Source organism: Astatotilapia calliptera, chromosome 13 (genome assembly GCF_964374335.1).
Source record: "Astatotilapia calliptera chromosome 13, fAstCal68.1, whole genome shotgun sequence".
NCBI classification, from domain to species: Eukaryota; Metazoa; Chordata; class Actinopteri; order Cichliformes; family Cichlidae; genus Astatotilapia; species Astatotilapia calliptera.
Window position 1 is genome coordinate 12,231,039 of NC_137434.1, and position 24,093 is coordinate 12,255,131.

At 40.2% G+C, this 24,093-nt stretch overlaps 1 protein-coding gene across 1 annotated transcript in view; it reads left to right on the top strand.

Annotated features, from left to right (window-relative positions):
- The window catches only part of kcnk12 (potassium channel, subfamily K, member 12), a 30,121-nt gene extending 8,835 nt beyond the window's left edge, over positions 1–21,286 (top strand). Inside the window, exon 2 of the mRNA XM_026191024.2 lies at positions 15,154–21,286. Coding sequence (XP_026046809.1) covers positions 15,154–16,046 — 893 coding nt within the window. The 3' untranslated portion in view covers positions 16,047–21,286. The remainder of the gene's footprint in view (positions 1–15,153) is intronic.
- Positions 21,287–24,093: the final 2,807 nt, after the last annotated feature.

A 24,093-nucleotide genomic window follows, 5' to 3' on the forward strand; every position in this document is an offset into this window, starting at 1 on the left:
TTCGAAGCGCGTTGAAATGAATTAAATATGACAAAGAGGGACTGTTGAGCAGCTAGAAGCCTATATAAGACAAGAACGGGACAATTCCTGAGACAATATTCCTCTCTAAGAAGTCCAACAACTGATCTCATCATTTTCCAAATGTTTACAGTCTGATGTTGAAAGAAGAGGGGCTGCTACACAGTAGGAAACATGGTCCTGTCCCAACTTTTTTGATATGTCTTGCTGTCATTAAATTAAACATAACCTTACAATTTCTTAAAATGGTATACTTTCTCAGTTTGAACATCTGAAAGGTTTTCTGTGTTCTGTTATGACTAGAATATGGGTTTGAGAAATGCAAATCATCATCTATTTCTTTGCATTTCTATACATTTTACATAGCATACCATTTTTTGTGGAATTGGGTTTGTATTAATTAAGTCACTTTTAAATTATATTGTAAGTTTTTGGGAGTATGACTGCCACTGTGTTACACAATAGACTGCTGAACTGCACACTCGATAAAAATTTCAAAGATCAGTTCATTTGAAGCTGTATGTTATGACTTTTTTTGTTTCTGGTTTTCCCCTTTCCTTTCTTCAGATCTCAGTGGCTGCTCAGTGATGCTGAGGAAATGTCACTGTTAAAAGTGGAAAAAGGGGAGTCCCCAGTCACATGAAAGGCACTGGGGGTCTTTTTAGATTAGTCCAAACACTCGGGGCAGAAAAATGTCTCACTAGGGATTAAGTAAACCTGTTGTGTACCACTTCTGCATAAGACTTGCATGGGATTTCGTCTAAAATATGGGAATGCAATATGTCTCATTTTTGCCCTAAAGCTTCCTTATGCAATATTTTTTGTAAAGCACTGGGAGGCGGGAGGGTGGACTTATGGTGAAAAGCAGGAAATTATTACATGAGTTTGGAAGATTAGTTTGGTCACTAAATTGAAGCTAAATGTCGTTTCTGGCTTCAAGCAGAGACGGGGTCCAGACGACTGTAACCTCTAACTCCACAGCTCCAAATTATTTTCATTTTCAAACTTACAGTTTTCAGTCCCAATCATGTATGGGACTTGACTGACAGGAGTCACTTTGACTCCTTATAGGTGCTGCTAATAACATTATCAATAGCTCTGTTCTGTTTAATCTTTGCAGGGTGACAGTGAAGCAGCATGCACAATATCATAATAAGAAGCTAAATAAAAGTTAGTTGTACTACCCTATCATTACTATCAGCAAGTGATTGCCAAAGTGATTATTTTTTCACATACAACTCCCCAAGCCCAGGATCTTTGATATTATAATGTTTGTTCTCTGGCTTACAAGATAATAACTTGCCAACTCATACCGAGTTGCAAAGTAAAACAAAGAGTCATCCTGCTGACACGGACATGTTGTATTACTGTTCTCACTATAAAAGCTTGTAGACATGCTAATATGCTAGCTTTGCCATCAGCTACTTCACATTTAAAGTAGTACCTTAACCATTATTTAGGTTTTGCATGCACATGATCACAAACCTTGTGACATTAATTTTTTCCATCATTTTGGACATGTGACAATGATGGTGACATGTAGGCTCAAGGGCATAAGATACCATTCCCACAGGCCATCTAGCTGGTACTGGTCAGGAGGGAAAAATGACTAATCACGACTAGTTAGTTCTAAAGTCCCACTAACACAGACCTACAGACCAGTTAGCGACTCCCTTGCAACCACCTGTTGCGAAAAAAAATATTTCCTAACTGGTTGGCTAAAACCTCTTTATGATTGCTTCAGTTTCTAGCATATCATTGCAGTAGTATTTTGAATGGAAGTGATGAAAGTGTCTTTAAACATCGTACAGCTACTCTCCATAGTGAAATTGTGAAAAGTGCAACACAAACTAAAAACGGAAACTATTTGCCTTCAAAGTAAAAGTTGGGAAACATGTTGGCTTCTGCACTGAGGTATAGCTTTTCCTCTGAAGGCAAACTTTGTTCACTTCTAGGTTTGATCTGTAGCTGACCAGTTTGTCAGCAGGAAGAATCCCCAGTGGCTGCTTTGATTTTCATTCTGTAAATGAAGTAGGCCTGTGGATATGGCCTCCTGTTACACAGAAGTACATAACTGGACCTGGCTTAGATGAACCAAGATGGCAGATGGTGTGATGCATCCATAGTTTTAAGGCTGCAGATCTGAAACTTAGAAGCATCTTGGGGCTTAAAATAAATATATAACTGAGTCATCTACATAGCAGTGATAAGAAATGTCCTTAAAAGTGCTTAAAGTGCTGAAGTCAGAGCAGATGTAACAGAAACAATAAGGGCCGTAAAACAGAACCTTGTGTCACACTCTAGACAAGAGAAATGGAAGAGAGCCTGAACTGAACACTATGTAACAAGTTATCACAGAAGACTCTGAGAAGAGCTGTTTCAGGGGAATAAGTACAAAACACAGACTAAAATTTATCAAGAAAGCTGCTTAGCTACAACCCTGCCTAAACCCTCCAGAGCCAGGGCAATTATAAAGGACCACCTCCATCCTAACCACCACCTCTTCAACATCCTGCCCTCTGGAAAAAGGCTCAGATCCATCAGGTGCAAAACCAACAGACTAAAGAACAGCTTCTTCCCGTGGGCTGTCAGAACTATTAATGCAAACTAAAAGTGTGTAAAGACTTCCCCAACACATCCACCCTGACACTTCTGTTGATCATCTATGTGCAATATCTCAGTCTTTCCATGTTACGTGCAATATTTTTGGCTCATGTGCAATTATTTTGGTCCCAGTCTGTTTCAATGTTTCCTACACATACGCCATGTATATAGTTCCACTCACATATGTATACATATACACTGTTTTTTATTTTATTCTATTTATTTATTTATTTATTTATTTATTTATTTATTTATTTTCCGCCTTCGTTGTATATTGGTTTCTCTTCTTCTTACTTTAGCACCTTTGTGGTTCAGCTACCCAATTTCGCTGTGCAAGAAACTGCACAATGACAATAAAAAGCTCTAAGTCTCTAAGTCTAAGTCTAAAGACTTAACAATAAATTGTAATTTTGAGATTGGCCTGCAACTGCTAAGATGAGAGGGGTTGAACTTTTGCTTTAAAGTTATTTTTTAAAATATGTTGGTGAAAGTTACATTAGCAGTAAAGTTTAAACCAAAATTAAAAGACTAGAATTAAAATGTGTCCAGATAAGAAATAGCTGCTTTCATTCATTTATTTTATCCCTCCATCTCTTCCACTCTCTCAGATCCTGTTGTTCAAAAGTGTTTCCCACTGTGAAGCAGAAATACATGTGCATGTGTGTTTCTGTGGTACAGGGCAAACCTACTGGGAAGCCTAAGCTTCAATAAATCTCCATCATAGTTAATTGCTGCTGTACAGAAAGGCTGTACACACCTCTGTGCTCTGTCGCAGCAGGTCATAAATCTGGTCTGACTTGGCATGTACTCGCCTACGTACAGTAACTCACAGACGTAAACCATCACGGCCAAGTGATACCAAGATCATTTTAGAAGACACAGCAAATTTGCTGGGCTTCATCTTCCTCAAGCTGATTAGCATTTCACTGATTCTGCTCTTTGCAGCAACATGGCACTGGGAAGATAAAACTCTCTGTGTGCTTTGCACTCTGAAGTCTTGTGACCTTCTCTGTGTCAGGGTTAATTTTTACAGTCATTCATTTAATTTTTTTTACCTGCTGATAACATTTTGATCATTGCCAATTTATCAGGCAACCCACTGGGACTGACGCATAGTAGTCATTGCTGACTTGCAGCTATGAGAGTTCAAAGTTTCCCCATAAGCAGAAAAAGTCTGCATCCTTTTTTTGGTAGGTTAGCAACCTCTGATGCAGTAAAAGTGAGACAACCACTTTCAGAGCAGGAATGAAGCTTTTTTAAAAAATCAGTTTTTGCACTAGTTGAACATTTATCTGCATCTTGGGTCATGTTTATAAATAGTTATCAATGTTAATGAGCTAACAGTAAGTTGGTGAGCATTGTGATTTGGCAGCCATCCATCTGTCTGTTCATGTAAAGGAGGGGCTGCTTGTGTAAGAGCAGAGAGAAAAGGGAGAACAGCACTTAGCCATGCTCCAATATTACATCCTTTAGTGGATAAATTAAAAAAAAATACATTGAAATATCATTTAATGTGAATGTGTTTGATTAAATGTCAGATTTGGGATTAACCAAAATTCTCTAGAATCTGATCACTTTCACTTTAAGGAGCTAAACAGAGCTAACGCAACAAAAGCATATATTTTGGGCTTGACCTTTATTCATGCGATTAATCATCATTATTAGATTAAAAGATGAAGAAACGGACCAAATATCCTGAGTTAGGCCAAACACTGTCCTTAAATGTTCTTTAATGTGAGAATAATCATTCGGTCTAGCTGAATGAGCGTCTACACCAACCACCAGCTCGTCTGACTGTAGCTTAATATCACAGCCCTGCACAGAGCTTTTGCCAGCCATCATATGGACTGAAATCACTCAACAGACCTTCTCTCTAATATAAAATCTTTCATTGTTGCCACCTAAATATTGATTTATCATGCATTTTTATTTTTATATTGAAAGAATTATTACCCTTGTAGTAAAAACAGGATGAGATACAGCTGAGGATATTCTGTCCGCATTCACAAATTCTTCTGTTACCTCCAAGCTGGCAGCCTGTGGCACAGTCAGCCACTCTCAGACTCACAGTGGGCACATTTGTTTAGTATAAAGTAAAACATTACTTAACTGTGAGCAACAGAGCTTTCTTTCATCCATTCTCCCAGCTTCTTGTTTCCCTGTGTATGATCAAACATCATTATTGTAGCTGCTCAGCCTTAATTTATAGCCTGAGCTTTCACGTTAGCAGGAAAGGAAAAGTCATTAAAGCAAATTTATGCTGACCCCAAGCAGTTGCTGCATTTATTTCTTTTTCTTTTTTAATGCAGCAGAGCTGAGAAAGACATACACAATGTGACATGCAGACATGAGATTTTGCAGGTCTTAAAATTAGATAAATATAACCTCAGATGACAACATATAACATGTTATATCATGCTGTTATTTATTTATTTTTAATTAAGGCAAAATGCAAAAGCGGTGTGTGAAAAATTAAGTACACCTTTACTGATCCCTGCTTACTGGAGTTTAGAGGGTAAGTAGCAGCCAGGTGCTGATTAACTAATGCATTTAATTAACTGATCATGAGCAAGTGTGAGCACCATGTATGTTAACACAATGCCAAAGAAGGAAAGACATTAGCAGTTATCCTAGAGACGAAGCTGTTGCTGCCCACCAGTCTGGAAAGGTTTATATGACAATTTCAGAAAAGTTCAAGTCCATCGTTCAACAAAACAAAAAGATAGTTTACGAGTGCAAAACACTCCAGACTGCTGCCAATCTTCCCAGGAGTGGACATCCCAGCAAATTGACCCCAAGGTTAGATCGTGCAATGCTCAGAAAATCTGGTTAAATCTCCTCAGGCCTTAGTTAACATATTAAATTTCATTTCAGTACAATTACAGAAAGACTGAACAATTATGGTTTTCTTTGGGGTGGCGATAAGAAATTCTCTTCTCTCGTAAAAGGACGCAGCAGCACAACTTAGGCTTACAAAGGTGCATCTGAATCACAAGACTTCTGTCATTTGGACAGATGAGACTAAAGTAAACATAGTACAGCACTAACAAAAACACCTCATATCAACTGTCAAGACCGATGGTGGATGTGATGAGTAAGGTTTGTTTGCAGTCAATCATAAACTTGTCTGTATACCAAAGTATTCAAATGAAATGGCATCTACAGTGGGGCAAAAAAGTATTTAGTCAGCCACCGATTGTGCAAGTTCCCCCACCTAAAATGATGACAGAGGTCAGTAATTTGCACCAGAGGTACACTTCAACTGTGAGAGACAGAATGTGAAAAAAAAATCCATGAATCCACATGGTAGGATTTGTAAAGAATTTATTCGTAAATCAGGGTGGAAAATAAGTATTTGGTCAATAACAAAAATACAACTCAATACTTTGTAACATAACCTTTGTTGGCAATAACAGAGGTCAAACGTTTACTATAGGTCTTTACCAGGTTTGCACACACAGTAGCTGGTATTTTGGCCCATTCCTCCATGCAGATCTTCTTGAGAGCAGTGATGTTTTGGGGCTGTCGCCGAGCAACACGGACTTTCAACTCCCGCCACAGATTTTCTATGGGGTTGAGGTCTGGAGACTGGCTAGGCCACTCCAGGACTTTCAAATGCTTCTTACGGAGCCACTCCTTTGTTGCCCGGGCGGTGTGTTTTGGATCATTGTCATGTTGGAAGACCCAGCCTCGTTTCATCTTCAAAGTTCTCACTGATGGAAGGAGGTTTTGGCTCAAAATCTCACGATACATGGCCCCATTCATTCTGTCCTTAACACGGATCAGTCGTCCTGTCCCCTTGGCAGAAAAACAGCCCCATAGCATGATGTTTCCACCCCCATGCTTCACAGTAGGTATGGTGTTCTTGGGATGCAACTCAGTATTCTTCTTCCTCCAAACACGACGAGTTGAGTTTATACCAAAAAGTTCTACTTTGGTTTCATCTGACCACATGACATTCTCCCAATCCTCTGCTGTATCATCCATGTGCTCTCTGGCAAACTTCAGACGGGCCTGGACATGCACTGGCTTCAGCAGCGGAACACGTCTGGCACTGCGGGATTTGATTCCCTGCCGTTGTAGTGTGTTACTGATGGTGACCTTTGTTACTTTGGTCCCAGCTCTCTGCAGGTCATTCACCAGGTCCCCCCGTGTGGTTCTGGGATCTTTGCTCACCGTTCTCATGATCATTTTGACCCCACGGGATGAGATCTTGCGTGGAGCCCCAGATCGAGGGAGATTATCAGTGGTCTTGTATGTCTTCCATTTTCTGATGATTGCTCCCACAGTTGATTTTTTCACACCAAGCTGCTTGCCTATTGTAGATTCACTCTTCCCAGTCTGGTGCAGGTCTACAATACTTTTCCTGGTGTCCTTCGAAAGCTCTTTGGTCTTGGCCATGGCGGAGTTTGGAGTCTGACTGTTTGAGGCTGTGGACAGGTGTCTTTTATACAGATGATGAGTTCAAACAGGTGCCATTCATACAGGTAACGAGTGGGGGACAGAAAAGCTTCTTACAGAAGATGTTACAGGTCTGTGAGAGCCAGAGATTTTCCTTGTTTGAGGTGACCAAATACTTATTTTCCACCCTAATTTACGAATAAATTCTTTACAAATCCTACCATGTGAATTCATGGATTTTTTTTTCACATTCTGTGTCTCACAGTTGAAGTGTACCTCTGGTGCAAATTACTGACCTCTGTCATCATTTTAAGTGGGGGAACTTGCACAATCGGTGGCTGACTAAATACTTTTTTGCCCCACTGTATCTGATAGTTAAAGCTGGGACTGGCTTATGTAACATCACAATTATCCAAAATCCACAACAGAATGTCAGAAAAAGAAAAGAAGCAATGACCCGGTCAGTCCTGACCCCAATCAGGCTGTGCATAAATTAATGCCTTGAAACCTCAATGAACTGAACCAGTGATGAAGAGAAGAGAGCCAGAACTCCTCATCTATGATGTGGGAGGCTGATAAAGTCATGCAGAAAATGATTACTTCCTGTTACTACTGCTAAAAGTGACTCTACAAGTCTTTATTTTAGTATTTAGATAACTTTTACACCTGTTAAGGACAAGATAGTTCTTGTTTTACTAGGTCCTGATATGTAACACTTTATTTTCTTTTTGAGGTCACGGTATGAGGATAACATGTTTATAACCTATTAACTGAACACGCGGGCTTATCATGCTAATCACAGGGTTGTAGTGCTCCACTTGGACAGGTGTGTTTACTTTGCAGACTTAAACGTGAGAGTTTTGTGCAGCCTTTATTCAAATATTTACAGTGCACACAGTACAAGATAATAGGAAGCACGAGAACATGGCCTTTAGATCCATAGCCAGAAGCTATTAAACTGATGAGAGAAGGACTTCTCAGCCGTAAGAAGGAACAAAATCTCTGTTACTGTTTGTAAATAAACACTGCAGCCACATGAATCCTGATTTTGTATTTTCCTTATTCAAGTCCTGACTTAATTTTTTTCATGCCGCAGAGGTGAAAAACAGAGTGAAAACTAAACACAAAAGAGTAAATGTGCTGCGCATCCAAAGAGAATGCAACAACCCCCCCACCTCCTTTTTCTTTTGACAACAAATCAATACAGACTACAGTGGAGTCATCAGTCCTTTCGGCTCTTTTTGCCAGTGAATTAACTGCTGGGACACGATATAAAAAGCCAGACCAAATTCAGTTATGGGGGAGCCAATTTAATTATAAAAGAATCAGAGAAAAATATTCAGGTTGTGCTCAGGTTTCTGTTACGTTGCTATCTCTCACACGGTGTGTAAATTATTTGCACAAAATGTTACTCTGTGATTTATATCTGCATCGACCCGCTTTAATGAATGGTACCCAAAGGTTTCTTGCAGATAACGTCAGTCCGATATTTCTTCTAATAGGGTGGTGTGGCACAAGACGCTCTTTAACAATCCTTTGACTTGAAGAACAGATACCAGTAATGCACTGCCTATAAATTAAACGAGTGTGAAATTCAAATCCAGGCTGTTTTGCTTCAGGCACCCTGGCTTAGGTTTTTTTTTTTTTAATATATAATGCTACAGTCTTTGTTTAATTTGTATGTATGCAGTCAACAGATACAACAACGCAGCCACATCTCAAGCAAAACTTGGCATTGCGTCCACTCTATCATCTGCTTTTTGTAAAGCTGGCAGCACAGTGTGAACATTCCTGTTATTCCAGTCTGCCAGTAATCTTGGCAACTCCTCAGCAGATGGTGTGGCGTTGATGTCTCAGGTCTGGCCATGCTGCTGCTTCCTCGGCCCTCTGTCCTCTCTGCAGACCCCCACTACGCCGCGCCCGTGACTAATGATTTCCTGTTTGTCACAGAAACACAGCCATCAGAGGGCATTGCGTGGCATTTTTCCGCTGCGGCTCTTATCGGGCAAATTTAGGACTGTTCCCACTAGTGGAAAGCAGTTTGAGTAAGAGTTTGTTTTTTAAGTATATTAATTGGGGACACGGGCCAGTAGGATGCAAGGATGAGATTTTTGCTTTGCAAAACAGTCATATATTGAATCTGTATATCTGTATATATATATATATATATATATATATATATATATATATATATATATATATATATATATATGTATAGTGAAAATACAGCACTTTTAGTTGCCCTTCGTTCTCTTGTGGATTTCCATTAGGATTTTATACCCACTTGAATTGGCTTTATTTTATATTTGCCTTGCATTGTGTCTTTTCCATCCATTTTGGTGCAGCCAATTAATTCTGACCTTACCTGACGTTACCTTGGTCCATGCAGACTGGTTGTAACATAAGACATGCACTCAGCTTCATGATGACTGGCCTTATGAGGCTTTTCCCCCCCCATAAACTAAATCAATATCCCTTTTTCTGGAAACTTTATTTTATAAAAGTTTAAAGTGGCCTTTGATTAAATATGACACAAGCACCAAGGTGCGCTCTACTGCACACACCTGGTATGGATTAGATTACTCCACCATAATTTTCTTTGAATTGACAGTTAGATCATATTTCCAGTTTCTATTTGGGCCTGGAGTGTTTGCACGGTTTTCTATCAGAATTTATGTGTATTAATCCCACGCACAGAGGTGGCAATTTATAGGGAAAACACGAACTGACCAAGCATTACTTTAAATCGATAGTGTTGGTCTGACTGATCGTCCTTATTGCATAATGAAAGATTTTTATCCTGACAGGAGCAGAGACTTACAGGAAGACATTGCCATTTGCAATAAAAGTAATAAATTGGTCCCAACAGACCAAAGCTGAAGCCTGTACTTAGAGTTGCCAACTTTTTAACTATCAAATAAGGGACACTCTGGTGTGCCAGAAGCACAATGCACAACCAGCTGGGCATAGTGTAAATACACACTGTATGCAACGTTGCAGGTAAAGGTCAATATACGCGGGACGAACCAATTTTGCTCATTATACGGGATGTCCCAGGAAAAACAGGACAGTTGGCAAACCGACCTGGACTATGAAGTAGGATTTAGGGCTAAGTGAATCAAACAAGAGAGTTAACTCTAATCTGAGCATATTGCCATGGTCATGTGCTCCAGAGCAGATTATGTTGGAGATAAGAGATCAGCACTCACAAACTCACCTCCTGCTGACCAATCAGTTCACTTGTTTCATCATTCCCAAAAGATTTCCTGAACCTCTATGAGCTAACGTTAGAGTCTAAAGTTATAGAAACAATCTAAAGTATTTGTCTTTATGTGACGAGAACCAACAAGAAATATGGATCCTTAGGAAAACATATTCCCCTCCAATAGCTGCAACCAAGTTTAAAAAACTTTAATTGGCGTAGAAGCCTTGAAATAGCAATATAACCCAAAACAAGGCAAATCTGACCTTTGCTAGTTGTCGATCTTGCAAAAAATCTGTATGTCAGCCTCCTAGTTGGAATTTTGCTCTAATATTTATTCCTTAGTTGTGCTCAGACTATCCAACACCACCTGGGCTGCCGCTGAAAGAAGCGAGTTGAAAATGTCTCACACACCACATGAATGTTTTCATCGCAGGAACATATTCATTTGTAGTTTAGTGTCTAAGTCAGATCAGAATACCCAGTTGTAATCTTAATGATGGGTTTGTAATTAACTGAAACAGTTTCCAGTCATACAGGCCACTCATAGCCTCCTTCTCTGCTGCATTGTCATATAGGCTCCTAGGAAACATGAGGGAGGGAAGAGGGATAATGAAGTACAGGTGAACTCAATCAAGGTGCTAACGAGGGGTGGGAAAAGGAAGGGGGCAACATGTGGAACCTGGCTTGAAAGTTAAACAGGAAGTAAAGTGAAAGATGCTGCAGCCACAGACGGGGAAACCAATAAATCAAACAGACGTGGAAAACATTGAGGAACACGGAGTTCCTGAATGCCTCCACTTGCAGGGCACGAGTGCTCACTCAGAGGTTTCATGAGCTTGTCTCGTAAATTTTATTCTGTTGCCTTTATAGTTGTGGCAACGTAACCCGCCTAGGAGATTTTTAAAGACGCTTGACAGCATTGCACTCTTCTTTTCACTCTGGTTTTGGTCTTCAGTAACTGTTGAACAAATGGACTGGTACTTTTTTCCTGAACCTTTCTGCTCTTACTGCGCACTTAAAGCACTTTTACACTGCAAACCAGATTCACGCATTCTAAAAGCATACTTTTCTGCCACTAAACATTTTACCTGTCATCGACACACTCATACATCACTGAATGGTTCAGTATATAGTCCAAGGACATTCGTGACTTTCAAATCAGAGGAGCCAAGGATAAAAAAAATAACGTGCCACCCTCCACCTCCAGGAGCCACAGGCACCTGCTTTTGATGCAGATGCAAAATTAGTCTAAAGAGAGCAGTTATATAAAATCAAAACTTTCGTAATAGTGCACAGAATGGTGCTGAAACACTTCATATAGCTGAGAGGAACTGCAGAGTTTGAACATAATTATCTGTAGGTTTCCCCAGATAAACAGAGCCTTTGAAATTATAATCATCAAAGCCATTGTCGTAAAAAAGAAAAAGATTACTGCAGCTTGAAACTTTAGTTTGAGTGCCACAGATCTGGATTGGATTGGATCTGAAAGTTGAAAAGTATTGTGAGGCAAACTGACTGACTGACTGGTATATTGGCAATAACCAAAACCAATATTTGCAGCCTCATCTCCACCTGTAAAATTGCCTCTAATCCCTCACTATAACACTTCAGTGAATACATCTGTATGCTTATGAGGAAATTATTTCTGCTGCCTCATTGTTTCTTTACACAAACTGCTATTGAATAGTACATTTCATCTCAATTTGCCAGAGGAAACGTCACTCGACTGACATGAAGAGTGATTGAACGGTGCAGTGTTATTTACTGCAATAGCTGCTATTAACTCTTTTGTGCAGCGATCTCTGCAGATAATGAAACGTCTGTTAAGTGTTTTAGATTTTAGAGTGGCTCTTTAGTGCAAAAGCTGATGATTGATTTCTGCTTAGAGGCGAGCACACTACTAAGCGAATCAAGTTAAGTGCAGAGCATTCGTAATCTCCATTGATATATCTGTAAAAAAAAAAAAAACACAGTAATGAGAGCTGTTTGTTTAGGTCCTAACTTTACTGTGGGACTTAATGAACCCTTTGTCGCTGGACTGTAATAAAAGCTGCTCAGTTTAAACTGTATCAGCAGCAAAGTGAATATGATTTACACTCGACTCTCGGTGATAAAAGGTTGGATTCACTACCGTGTAATAGCAATTTCCCTCTATTTCATTTCGCCCACCGTCAGATAATCATTAGATCATCTTTTTTTCTTCTTCTCCTCTTAAAACTGTCACATTGGTAAGTAATGGATACTAATGGCGCCGTTTCCATCATTTTCTTCCTGGTTGAATCTCTGGTGTCTAATTATGTGGGTAAGCATCATTAGTCATTAGAGCATAACATCATCTTCTGTGTTGAGTTGAGCATACTTTATTTAATGTTAATGAATAAATGTTCTCAGAGGGCTCTGTCTGAATTGGATTTGCACACGTATGATTTTCTGCCTTATCAAGTTCGGCCGAATTAAATGAGTCATCTTGGCTGAGACCGGGTGGGTAAAATTGATGTTTTCACAAAAGTCAGCAATATTTTTAAGCGTTTTTAAAGAATAAATGAAGAAGTCTTTGAGAATAAAAGTAACACAGAGTTTAGCATCTTTTGGTTTTGGCTCTCCTGCACTTTGGTTTCTAATATTGTCCTGTTTTCCCTACTGTGTCCTGACACAGTAGTCTGGAGTAATGGCTCTGAAATGCTACACTGAATCGATGCCTGGTGCCTTTTCCTCTCTTAGGTAATTTACTTGGTAATGAGAGACGGTGCGGAAGACTGTCTCTGTGTGCCCTGAGAAGATGTAATCTGTTTTCCCTATGATTCAGCTCAGTTAGAGAGACTTGGACTGCTAATTAATTAACTATGAAACACTGAAATAGGATTTCACTGAAGGGCTTAATTTGGGTAATCGCTGCCCCTCACCTTTCAGTTGCTTCGGTGTATGTTACTTGAACTTTGTAATGGTCACAAAAGCAGATTATGTCATGTCTGGAATGAAAACCACCGTACGTACGCGTGTGTGTAGGAAGCCATAAGGTGTGCATGTGTGGACGCGTGGGGCTTATATTCCCTGTTGTCCATAAAGCAATTTGTATCAATCAGTGTTGATCTAAATGACCCATCGTGTCAACAGCAAACCTGCGTGAGAGTGGTTTTCAGTGCTAGAGATAAGGGCAAAAAAGCCATTTTGTCTATCATAAAGGAAGTATTGTCTGGATATTGATGTCATTTATTACTTGACAAGGGTGGCTGGTGGGAAAAAGGGGTAAAGCACAGCCCTAATGCACTGAGAAGATTGAGAACGAGGATAGCCATGATGGAAAAATCAATTAACCTTGGCCTGAAAGTGAACTGCTTGATCTTTCAGCACGATTTTATTTGTTGACAAATATACCATCTGCTGTTCTGTAGATAAGGGGCTCGACACTCTGTGTGCGCTTAGGTGTGTGTGTTCAATTTGGCCTTGGACAGAGCGTCCCAAGCATGCATACAAATAACCACTTAAAAAATATATATATACATATGTGTGTGTGTGTATATATATACATACGTATGGATATATGTGCAGAAAATTTGCACATGAAAAATCAGTCAGTGGGAGAATATGCATGTAGCAGGTCTCCTGCAGAAGCTGCATAGTATTTCTGTACTGGCTGTTTTTTAGAGTATGCTTTGCACATATAAATTCATATAATGTTTTACACAATTTTTATTTATACCGGGTTTTGGAAATTAATCAAGAAGGAAAATATATGATGCACTGCAGATTTCACGACTTCTCTGCAATGTGGGGTTTCCATAGTGGCTCCAGTAATAGACACGTTGGTCAGATGCTTTTGTTTTGTAAAATAGGATACTGGATGGATAATAAGCACATTTTGTATGGGCGGCAACCTCTGCTATTTATTTTACCTCTCATTTTAATTGAAGATAACGACTTAAATTATTGTTTTGCCTTAATTGGTTCCACCCTTTTCTCTTCCAAGTATTTGACCTGATGCGAAACAATGCCATGCCCAGATATCAGACACATGTTTACATCAGAGCCAAACCTGTGGCACTCGAGTTTGAGGAGTGCTCCTTCAACACGCAGCAGAATCCATAAACATCCTCCCTCCTCTGCTCTAATAACCACTTCCTCAGCTTGAACACTCGCTCAAAGTGACTAAGAAATCAGGCGATAGCAGGAAGCCAGACGCAGCTGAAGAGGGGGGGGGGGGGCATATTCAGAAGGCTTAACCCAGCTTATTTTTGGCATCCTCTTCTCGATATCCTTCTAAGTTATTTGATTTTTCTTACTCACAGCAATAAAAATATGCTGAATATACAGAATCAAGGTTTTTCACAATCAATTTTCACTATACAAATGGTTCTTTTTAAAAGATTTAACTATTAATAACTAATAATACAAGTAATGGCTTAAATATCTGCAAGGATTTAATATTGAATAAGCTGCTACACCATTATTGGACATATTTCTTCATTTTTTAAATTATGATCAATTTTTTTCTTGTTGGCAAATATTTATATATTTTGGATTTTATCGCTTTCCCCTTATTCTCTCTCACAGTGCAAAACATAATTATCACACAGTTCCTTTGTCTCTGTATATGACTTTTCAGACACTAATCTTCCAGTAAAAGCTTGCATTCTCATATCAGCATCGAGTCAAATTATCATGCAGTACTTTCTGTACATAATTTGTATTTGCACAGCTAATCCTCGGCTTTACGTCATTTTAATTACTAGGCAAAATGTTTTAGAAGAATGATTCAAGCCTCATTTAATCCTCTTTTAGATTTTGAGGTTATTTTTCTTTCACGGATCACTTCCCTGGCCTGAAACTCACTTCCTGTGAGGAAACTGCAAACATCTCGTAGGTGAAAATCCGGTCGTGGCCTCTGCTGCATGGCTGAACGCGTGATATCTTTTCTGTTTCTGCAGGTTTTGGGATGACGACACCTGTGACAATTGCAGGCAAAGTTTTCCTGATCTTTTACGGGCTTCTGGGCTGTGCCGGAACCATCCTTTTCTTTAACCTCTTCCTGGAGCGCATCATCACACTGCTGGCTGTGGTGATGAAGGCTGTGAGGGAGAGACGAATCAGGAACAGCGGCCTACTCCCACCAGGCATCCGCCATGACTTCTCAGCCTACTCCCTGCCAGGATGGAAGCCCTCGGTGTATCACGTGATGCTGATACTTGGCCTGTCAGCCATCACCATCTCCTGCTGTGCATCAGCCATGTACACGCCCGTTGAGGGCTGGGCTTACTTAGACTCTCTCTACTTCTGCTTTGTCACCTTCAGCACCATTGGCTTTGGGGACTTTGTCAGCAGCCAGAGCGCGGCTTACGAATACCAAAGCCTTTACAGGGTGGCCAACTTCTTTTTCATGCTAATGGGTGTGTGCTGCATCTACTCGCTATTCAATGTTATTTCTATTGTCATCAAGCAGGTGCTCAATTGGATGCTGGAGAAAATGAGCTGCCTGTTTTGCCAGCGCTGCAATAACGCTAATGCTTTCCTGGGCAGACGCAATGCCATCCGCCCGGGTTCCAAAGGTCGCCAGCGTCGGTTTGGTCAGCCGCCCGACTCAGACGGACCTTGTGACAGTGACGCAGAGGGCCGCAGATTATCGGGGGAGATGATCTCCATGAAAGACCTGGCAGCCTCTAGCAAAGTGTCGCTGGCCATCATGCAGAAGCAGCTGTCTGAGTCTGCCAACGGATATCCCAGGACAGTATGCGGCAGCTCACGCCATAATGGTTTCTCTGGGGGGGTTGGTGCTCTGGGTATCATGAACAACAGACTGGCAGAGACAAGTAACTCCAGGTAGAGGGTGTGGGGGGCACTTTACACTCGTACTGTAATAAGAACCCAGAGGTTGATCGCCATATAAAAACACAAAAAGTTTTGTCTGAGGTTTTTTTTTTTCTCGAAAGGGATTGCCAGTGTAATATCGACATGCATGATACATATGATTTTTTTAAAAATACTTTTGTTTGGCCTGTGATAATACAGGTATGATAATAATGGTGATGATTTTAATGATGATTTGGTGATGATGGTGGTGGTGATGGTATGAAGAGAGAAGCACAGAGTCATCAATAGAAAACATAAACTGACCTGGAAGCGTGGGAACCAACAATCGCCCATTGACCTCAGTCCCAACCCAGAACAAACTGAGTCTCAGACAAAGTCTCTTATACATCAGTGTTATTCTGCAGAGGACACAGTCTGCTACACTCGCTCTATCCTATCAGACTTATACAACTTTAATGACGTGCTGTAAAGCAGTCAAGGGAAACGTTCAGCACAGTATTTACTGTTTGAGGTTTTGCCAGTTTATTTAAATGTGCGTACTGAATGTTGATGTAAAAGGAGCGTAATCGCCGAATGATATAGCACATACTGATCTATGCATTATATGTTTCTCATGCATTTTTTTGCACCATTCCTACGATTGCGCAGAGCCCCCCCCCCCCTTGTTTTTCTCATCTATCCTCAGGTGATTGGTTTCATTTTTGTTCCTCTTGCATTGCTCAACATGGTGAAAAAGAAAAGAGTTGAAGAATAAAAATCCATTTCTGGAAAAAAAAAAGGAACTGGTCCTCTTATCAGCTAAGAACATGCTTCAGCGGCCAAAGACTTTGACTCAAAGGGTAAAAGAGGGCACCTTCCCAACTTCTTCTCTCTCCTCTTTTTTTTTTTTAAAGCTTACAGCTGTCTGCGAAGGGAAGTAAACGATAAAGCTTTTCTAATTGTTCGTCCACTGCAGCATGCAGACATGTATTTGGAGAGCTGAATAAATAAGAAACAGCTTTAAGGATTTATAAGGTATGTATGTATAAGAAAGTGGAAGGAGTTTGACAAGCAAATAAATTGCATGTGGCTTTATTCCATGGGCACATTATGTTAAATGATGCTGACTGAGCACGGCCGGGTCAGTCGTAGTCGCTAGACTGAAAACTGATTCATCATTGTAAGGATTTGTTTTCACTGATGGATGCTTTTTTTTCTTTTTTGTGCATTTTGAGTGAAAAAAAAAGGAAGAAGAAGAAGAAGAAGAAGAAGAAGAAGGCCTAAAGTCCTGCAAAGCTTGATTTTTTTGTCTTGAGTTCAGCATAAATGTGCAGCCAAGGTTTTATGGATGGAGGGTGTTTGCGGAGGATATGGTTGCCCTGTCAGGCTCACGATCAATGTCCCTGTTGCCGGCAACTATCTATTCCGAAGCGGCGGTGTGTGTGTGAGATTTAAAGCCACGTGATGGCGTTTGATGTTTGTAAACAGCGTGACAGAGGAGGAGAAGTTGATAGTTAAACTGTCCGGGACACGTTGATGAAGAGGAGGGAAGCAGAGAGAAAAGAGGTGGCCAATGCAAATCGATGGTCTCTCTCAACCAATGGCTCAACTCTCCCATCTTCAGCATCTGATTGTCCCCCCCCACACACACCCCACCCCCACCCTTGTCATCTCTGCATTCACTTAACGCACACTGCACCAGAACTCTCCCGCTTCCTTTTTACTTGCAGCTCTCTCTCCTCACGCCCATCACTTTTACACTGTGAATATGAGACATATATATATATATATATCATTATGAAGCGCTTTTACAGTAAGGCGTGATTTAGATCTGGATCTTTCCTTCCATTGATTTTTATCATTCCTGTGCATAGATCTGAATAATTTGGTTTTACTCCCCAGTGTCACCAAGAGAAATAGAAAATGACTCAGGTAGTTAAATCTTCAGGCTCGTCTTAGTTTCTCCCGCATGCCATTATGGTGAAGCCATACAAGATAGCTGTATATAAAACTAGAGTACTCTTTAAAGTCTATTTTTCTACATATAGCTTTCGAAATGTCTACTCGTGGATGATTGAAAAAGTCTCACTGTCACATGTCTCTCACACAGTCGGTCAGCAGATTGACAGGTACAGCATCCAGAGTTTAACTACCCCTATGGAAAATGAGCATGTTAGAAAAACAAACAAAACACAGATGCTTTTCCAGATGTTTGGCATTTTGTGAAATGCACATATTTACTTTTGCGTTTTGACAGAGTTTTAGATGAGATGATTGATTCCAAGCTCACACCAAGTGTTACCAGTGTGCTCATTTACCTCTCTGCAAGACAGCAATTGCATGTAATTCCCAAAATGTCAGTTTATTATTTTAACAGTTTCCAACAAGGCAGCTCATGAACAAGGAAGCGAGCAGTGTGTAGGTGATGCGGCACATGCAGCAGCAGAATCCTCATGATTTGTGCACATATTTCTGATAGTAATAGAAAAGTAAGTATTAAACCCTGGGACATTTGAGCAGGAGCATGGGCATGTTGTAACAAATGATATACTGTAGTTTGAATTCAATGGTGTTACCCTGTTTTACAGTATGTCCAAGGGGAGAAGCACTGCTGCCACTTCTCTAGACTAATGTTTCCTAAATGATGTGTTAACCTTCATCTCCCCCCTGAGGCTTAAGGCTACAGTGGTAGAGGTTTCAGGAATGCTTCTATAGCTGTCAGCTGCGCTGTATCTTTAACCTTACTTTCAACAAGGATCATACGTGTTTGTATGCATTTGTGTATCCAAAGAAGAGTGTAAAGAACTGAGAACAGGAATCCAAGGACTATCATATGTTAAGCATAATCCCCCGAAAAGTTACGTGACTCAATATAATATCAATTAAAATGTAATTTCCTTAGGCGTGACACATCAGGCTGTTATAACACTGAATATATTACTTAGAGTAATGTTTGCTCATCTAAAAATGCATGCATGGCTTGAAATCAATTGCCTTACTTTAGTCCTTGCATATGACAGAGGTTCCTTATTGAAACAATTATAGTGTGTAGACCTTGTGTGTTGTACTATACTATCCTTTTGCATTTTGCAAAATTGATCTCCATTGATTGCAATGGTTTTAACTGCCCCGTTGTCCTCTGTATCTTCTGTAAGAGGAGACAGGTGGTCCTAAGATCTACTGTATGTTTGTATTTGTGAACAGCATAAAAGAGTCCTAAATGTGTCAGTTACTTTTCTTTGTATTGTAATATAGTCGTTCATGTTCACATGATTCACGGGCTCGGACTAAAATGACGTAAGCACTATTTGTACATAATATTGACTTTGTAGGTTCTCAGTCATCCAGGTCATGGTAGTCTAAGGAGCATGAAAAAAACTGGACTCCTTTAAGGTTTCTGAAGATGTTTCGTCTGTCATCCAAGTGGCTTCTTCAGTTCTAACACCAAAAGGTTTTAGAACTGAAGGTAGAGAGTTAAAAGGATTTAAACCCTAGTTGAGGTTTTACACTAAGAGAGTTTCTGACGCACTGTTGATTATGTGCATCATCACATGAGCCAAGGAGTGAAAAAGATGTGGGTCATTACCACAGGTACCACAGGTTTTGGGTGAGACCATCATGAGAACTTGCTACACCCCATCATGTGACCTATTGAAGTCAGCTGACACAAGATGTGAGTGAGGGTTGAGGAGCCTGGGTAGAGACCTCAAGACTGCATTGTACCTCTGTTTAACGATGGGCATTCACCGTGGACAAAGATAGCCCTTTTAAGGCATCAGTATACCCGCTGGAATAGTTGATTTGCTCCCCACCGCAGCCTCATCAAAACCAGAAGCCAAGACTTTGTGTGTTTTTTCCAGAAACTCTCAAGTTTCCAAACAGCTGCAAAATCTCCCTCTGTATATCTGTACGTCTCTGTGCTTCTGTGCTAGAATATTAATAACATGGCAGTAAAAACCTGCATGATTAATCCAGCTGCAGCGGCTGCAGTGGAACGTGCCAGGTTACAAAAATCACGAGGTGCAGGACCATCCAAGATTATATCATGCAACATGTGATGTGACGTCAAAATTGGCGTGAGACACCCACAACACAGGCAACACTGTGAGCAGAATGGTCCCATTACTCCTCTTTTTACTCCAGACTTAATAGTGGTCAATGACCCTCCTAAGGGACACCACCCACTAGGGGTGGACTCTCCACCCTTTGGTTGTAGATCCAAAGAAGCCTCTTGGACGAGACGTGATACATTCTGAAAAAACTTAAAGAAGTCCAGCTGCCTTCTGTTTTACAGCCAGATTTTATTCACTTCAGAAACAGTCAGGTTAATCGCTCCACCTAATTTCCAATCCAAGCAGATCTGGATTACACAGCGGTGACTCTCCATCAGCTTATCAGCAGTTAAAATCACCACTGAGATCATTTATTTTCTGTCAACACATACTGTACTGTATTCACATTCAAATATTTGCTAATCAGCGGCTATTTGAGTGTGAAATAGCTTAAGTAGAAAGCAACGCTTCAGTGGTCTTTACCAGTCCAATAATGAAAAACAGTTAGTTTGACATTAGAAGAAACTGGAAATGTTGTTAGCGTTGACCTTTAAAGCCGTCGATGGTGCTAATGGCATTATCATTTATTCAAGCAAATTTCTCTGTAATCACAGTATGATGCATAACACTTTGCTCTCTCCAGTTTCTGCTACGGAAGAGTGCACGATCTCTTTTGTATTTCAAGACTGTTAAAGATGCTCGTTTCAGGGGGAAAAACTGTATTATCATCAATTTGGCTGGAACACGCTGGAAATGGCTATTACCAGCGGGCAGGTAAACAGCCGAGCAGCTCAGTAACAGAATGATGTATTATTTGCTCAGCTTGGCTGCTTCTGATCTTTAACAAGAGTCCAATTGTTGGCTTTGATCCGGAGCATAATTTCCAGATTTACAAGACACATGTCCCTGTTAGTTTGTTTTTGTGTGTTTTTTTTAGGAGGGGAGCTGATAATATGGAGCAACAAATGACATTCAGCTCTCACTTTAGAAGCTGCTTTATCTGTCTGTTATTTATGTTGATCCTTAACTCGACTCATGTGAACACGACGCTGCACCTTGCTGTGTCTCATGTTGCTTGCAATGTAGTGTAACATCAAGTTAATGTATGCAAATGAATTCTGTTTGCAAGTTGCACATTTATACCAATGATTGTACTTTTATATTTATTAAAAGTAAAACCTATATGAAACGAGAAGGGGTTCCATTAAACACTGATATTTACTGACATGCCTCTGACTGATTGATTTATTATCATGCTCTTCTAATCACTCCCAGCTCAGTACCACTGGCGATTGTAACACTTAATCCATTACATATGGTATTCATTACACTGACTTTCACTCAGGCTAAAGTAATGGAATTTTAGGCATTTCTGTTCTGTTTATCACCACAAGATATTTCCAATTACAGACTTGAATCTCGGTGCCGATGTGACATGACAGCAGCATAAATTTCACTAATGACTGAAAGCCTCTTTGAATCTTGTCTCAGTCAACTTGGCAGACTGCAGCACAGACTCCAGATATTTGCTGAGTCCAGTGATTAAATATTATAAGTCAGAAGCCTCATAAAACTAAAGCAAGCCTTTTTTATGTACACACGTTTTTACCTTAAGATAGAGTCAAGTTAACTTTCATAAAGAAAACCCACCAATATCATTTGTGTGTGTGTTTCATGCCTGTCAGCCTTGATTAATTTATGGGCGAGTGCTTGTTTCCAGTGTTCTTCTTAAGACTGAAGAAATCTTCCAGTTGACACCAGATTGTTGCACTTACCACTGTTAAATGTTTGACTCAGATTTCAACAATTGTCAATTTCAAACCTTTTACTCTCTGTAGACTCTTCCTGGTCCATGGATTGCAACTGCAACTTTGGACTGCAGCTTTCTTTGTGGATTCACCTGAAGAATCTCCAGGTTATGCCCTGCATGCCCCCCGTCTGCCAACCACCCCTCATCGCTTTCCTCATTCAGTTAAACTTTCTTTCTGTGTCACACATTTTGAGTCCAGATCCCTGGTGGTTTCCTGACACCGTTGAATCCCAAAAGGGAAACAAAAACTGTATGGAACAACACAAAGACAAGCAGGGAGTAAGGCAGGAGCAGAGCCAAGCCTAAACCAAAGCAAGTAGGAGAACTCATAATCCTTAATAGCTTAAAGCCATGCACGACTTGGAGGACTGCTATGGATGGCGGAGCTGAAAGCGGGACCTTTCAGAGGCTTGTGAAAAAGGGACAAAAAGGCTAGCTAGGCGGTCAGGTGTGGAAGCACAACCTCAGAAGTGGAGTTCAGGGCCCAGTGAAGTCTAAAACCAAGCGCAGTCAGACACCACTTAGAATACAGTACACACAGTAGCTCTTTGGGCTATGGCGTCTTTAGAGATTCTGGTCTCTTAGATGCTAGCCAAGAGCATGTTGGTGACTGATTTTAAAGACCAACTTTCTGATGTGTAGTCAGTTGGAGGGCTGACCCTTGAGGGAACTGGAAGTCCACTGGGACATTGATCATAGGTCAAGTGTGGGTGTGTGGTGGGCCTACTCCCATACTGGAATGAACTGGTTAACCAAGGAGCGAAAGAATCATCACATGACTCAGAAGCAGTCTGTGATTTAGAAAAAGGAAGAAAACAGTCGATTTTTAGTGAGGTACTTGTGAGCATGGGAGGCGTTGCCTTAGTAGCAGACTTGTTACTGGTTGATCTCAAGTCTGAGTCAGGAAAAGCATAAAGTTTGCTAACTCAGGAAGAATCACAGTAACAGGGTATTCATCATCTGACTCAGCCATCAGCAAAATGTCAGTGAACTCAGGTACAGTCTTTGTGCCTGTGACTCTGGGTGCTCAGGAACACCTTTTGTACTGATCAGACATGAAAGCAGCCTATGCTTGTCATCGATCAGCTGATACACAGGAATGGTGTTAGCTGAGGTAGAAATAGAGAAGTGGTGATTGGACCAGGAACAAAAGAAGGTGAGAAAAGACAAAAACACTGTTTTAGGAACTGGAAAACCCCTTCACAGAATACAATAGCAGTCTTGTTTAGCTACATAGATGCTAGATAGAGATAGAAACTCGCACACAGACCAAACATTAAAATCAAATCAATCTAAGTTTGTGGAGGTCTGAAGGAGCATGTGATGAAAGCAGTTTGCCTTCATTCACTTTCATAACTTCTACTTATAGTGCAAAAATGTTCTGAATAACTGATCACAAGGATCAACGCACGAGAGATGGGTCATCAGCTATGACTGAGCAGTTTTCAGTTGAATTAAATTATTTATGTAGTGCAGTCCAGTTTTGTGTGTGTGTGTGTGTGTGTGTGTGTGTGTGTGTGTGTGTGTGTGTGTGTGTGTGTGTGTGTGTGTGTGTGTGTGTGTGTGTGTGTGTGTGTGTGTGTAAATGATGATGTGTGTACATGTGGGATAGAGAGAGATCATTTTTTCACGCAAAAAAATGGCATAGAGAGTTGGGGATTGTGGAACCAGAAAGTGAGCAAGGAAAAAGAGGAACTAAAACAATGCAACATAAGATGCAAAAGGAAAGGGGCACTTTCAAAATACGGAATACATCACAAACATTAAGTACAATTCGATAAACTCTTAGCAAAAACTCAACTAAAGGTTCATTCTAATTTATAGTTATTAACAAATCTATCGACACTTTCTTTTTATTGTTATTATTATGAGTGAACCCATAATAAACACATCAGTGAACTAATTAAAGTTTTTCTGACATCTTATCAGAAAATAGTACCAAGAATTAATAAACCTATTGAAGGGATTAAAATAGCATGAGAGCAATTTCACAGTTTGCTCTTACAAGCAATGCTGCAAAACTCCACAGAAGCTGTTCAATGGCAAAACAGGCACTCCAACTCCCATTTCAGCAACAGAAATTAGCTATTGTATTTTGAGATGTATTTCGACGTTTACATTTACATAAATTCAGTTCAGTTTTATTTATATGGAACCAATTCACAACCTCAGTGGCCTAATTGCACTTTATATTGCAAGGTTAAGACCCTACAATACTA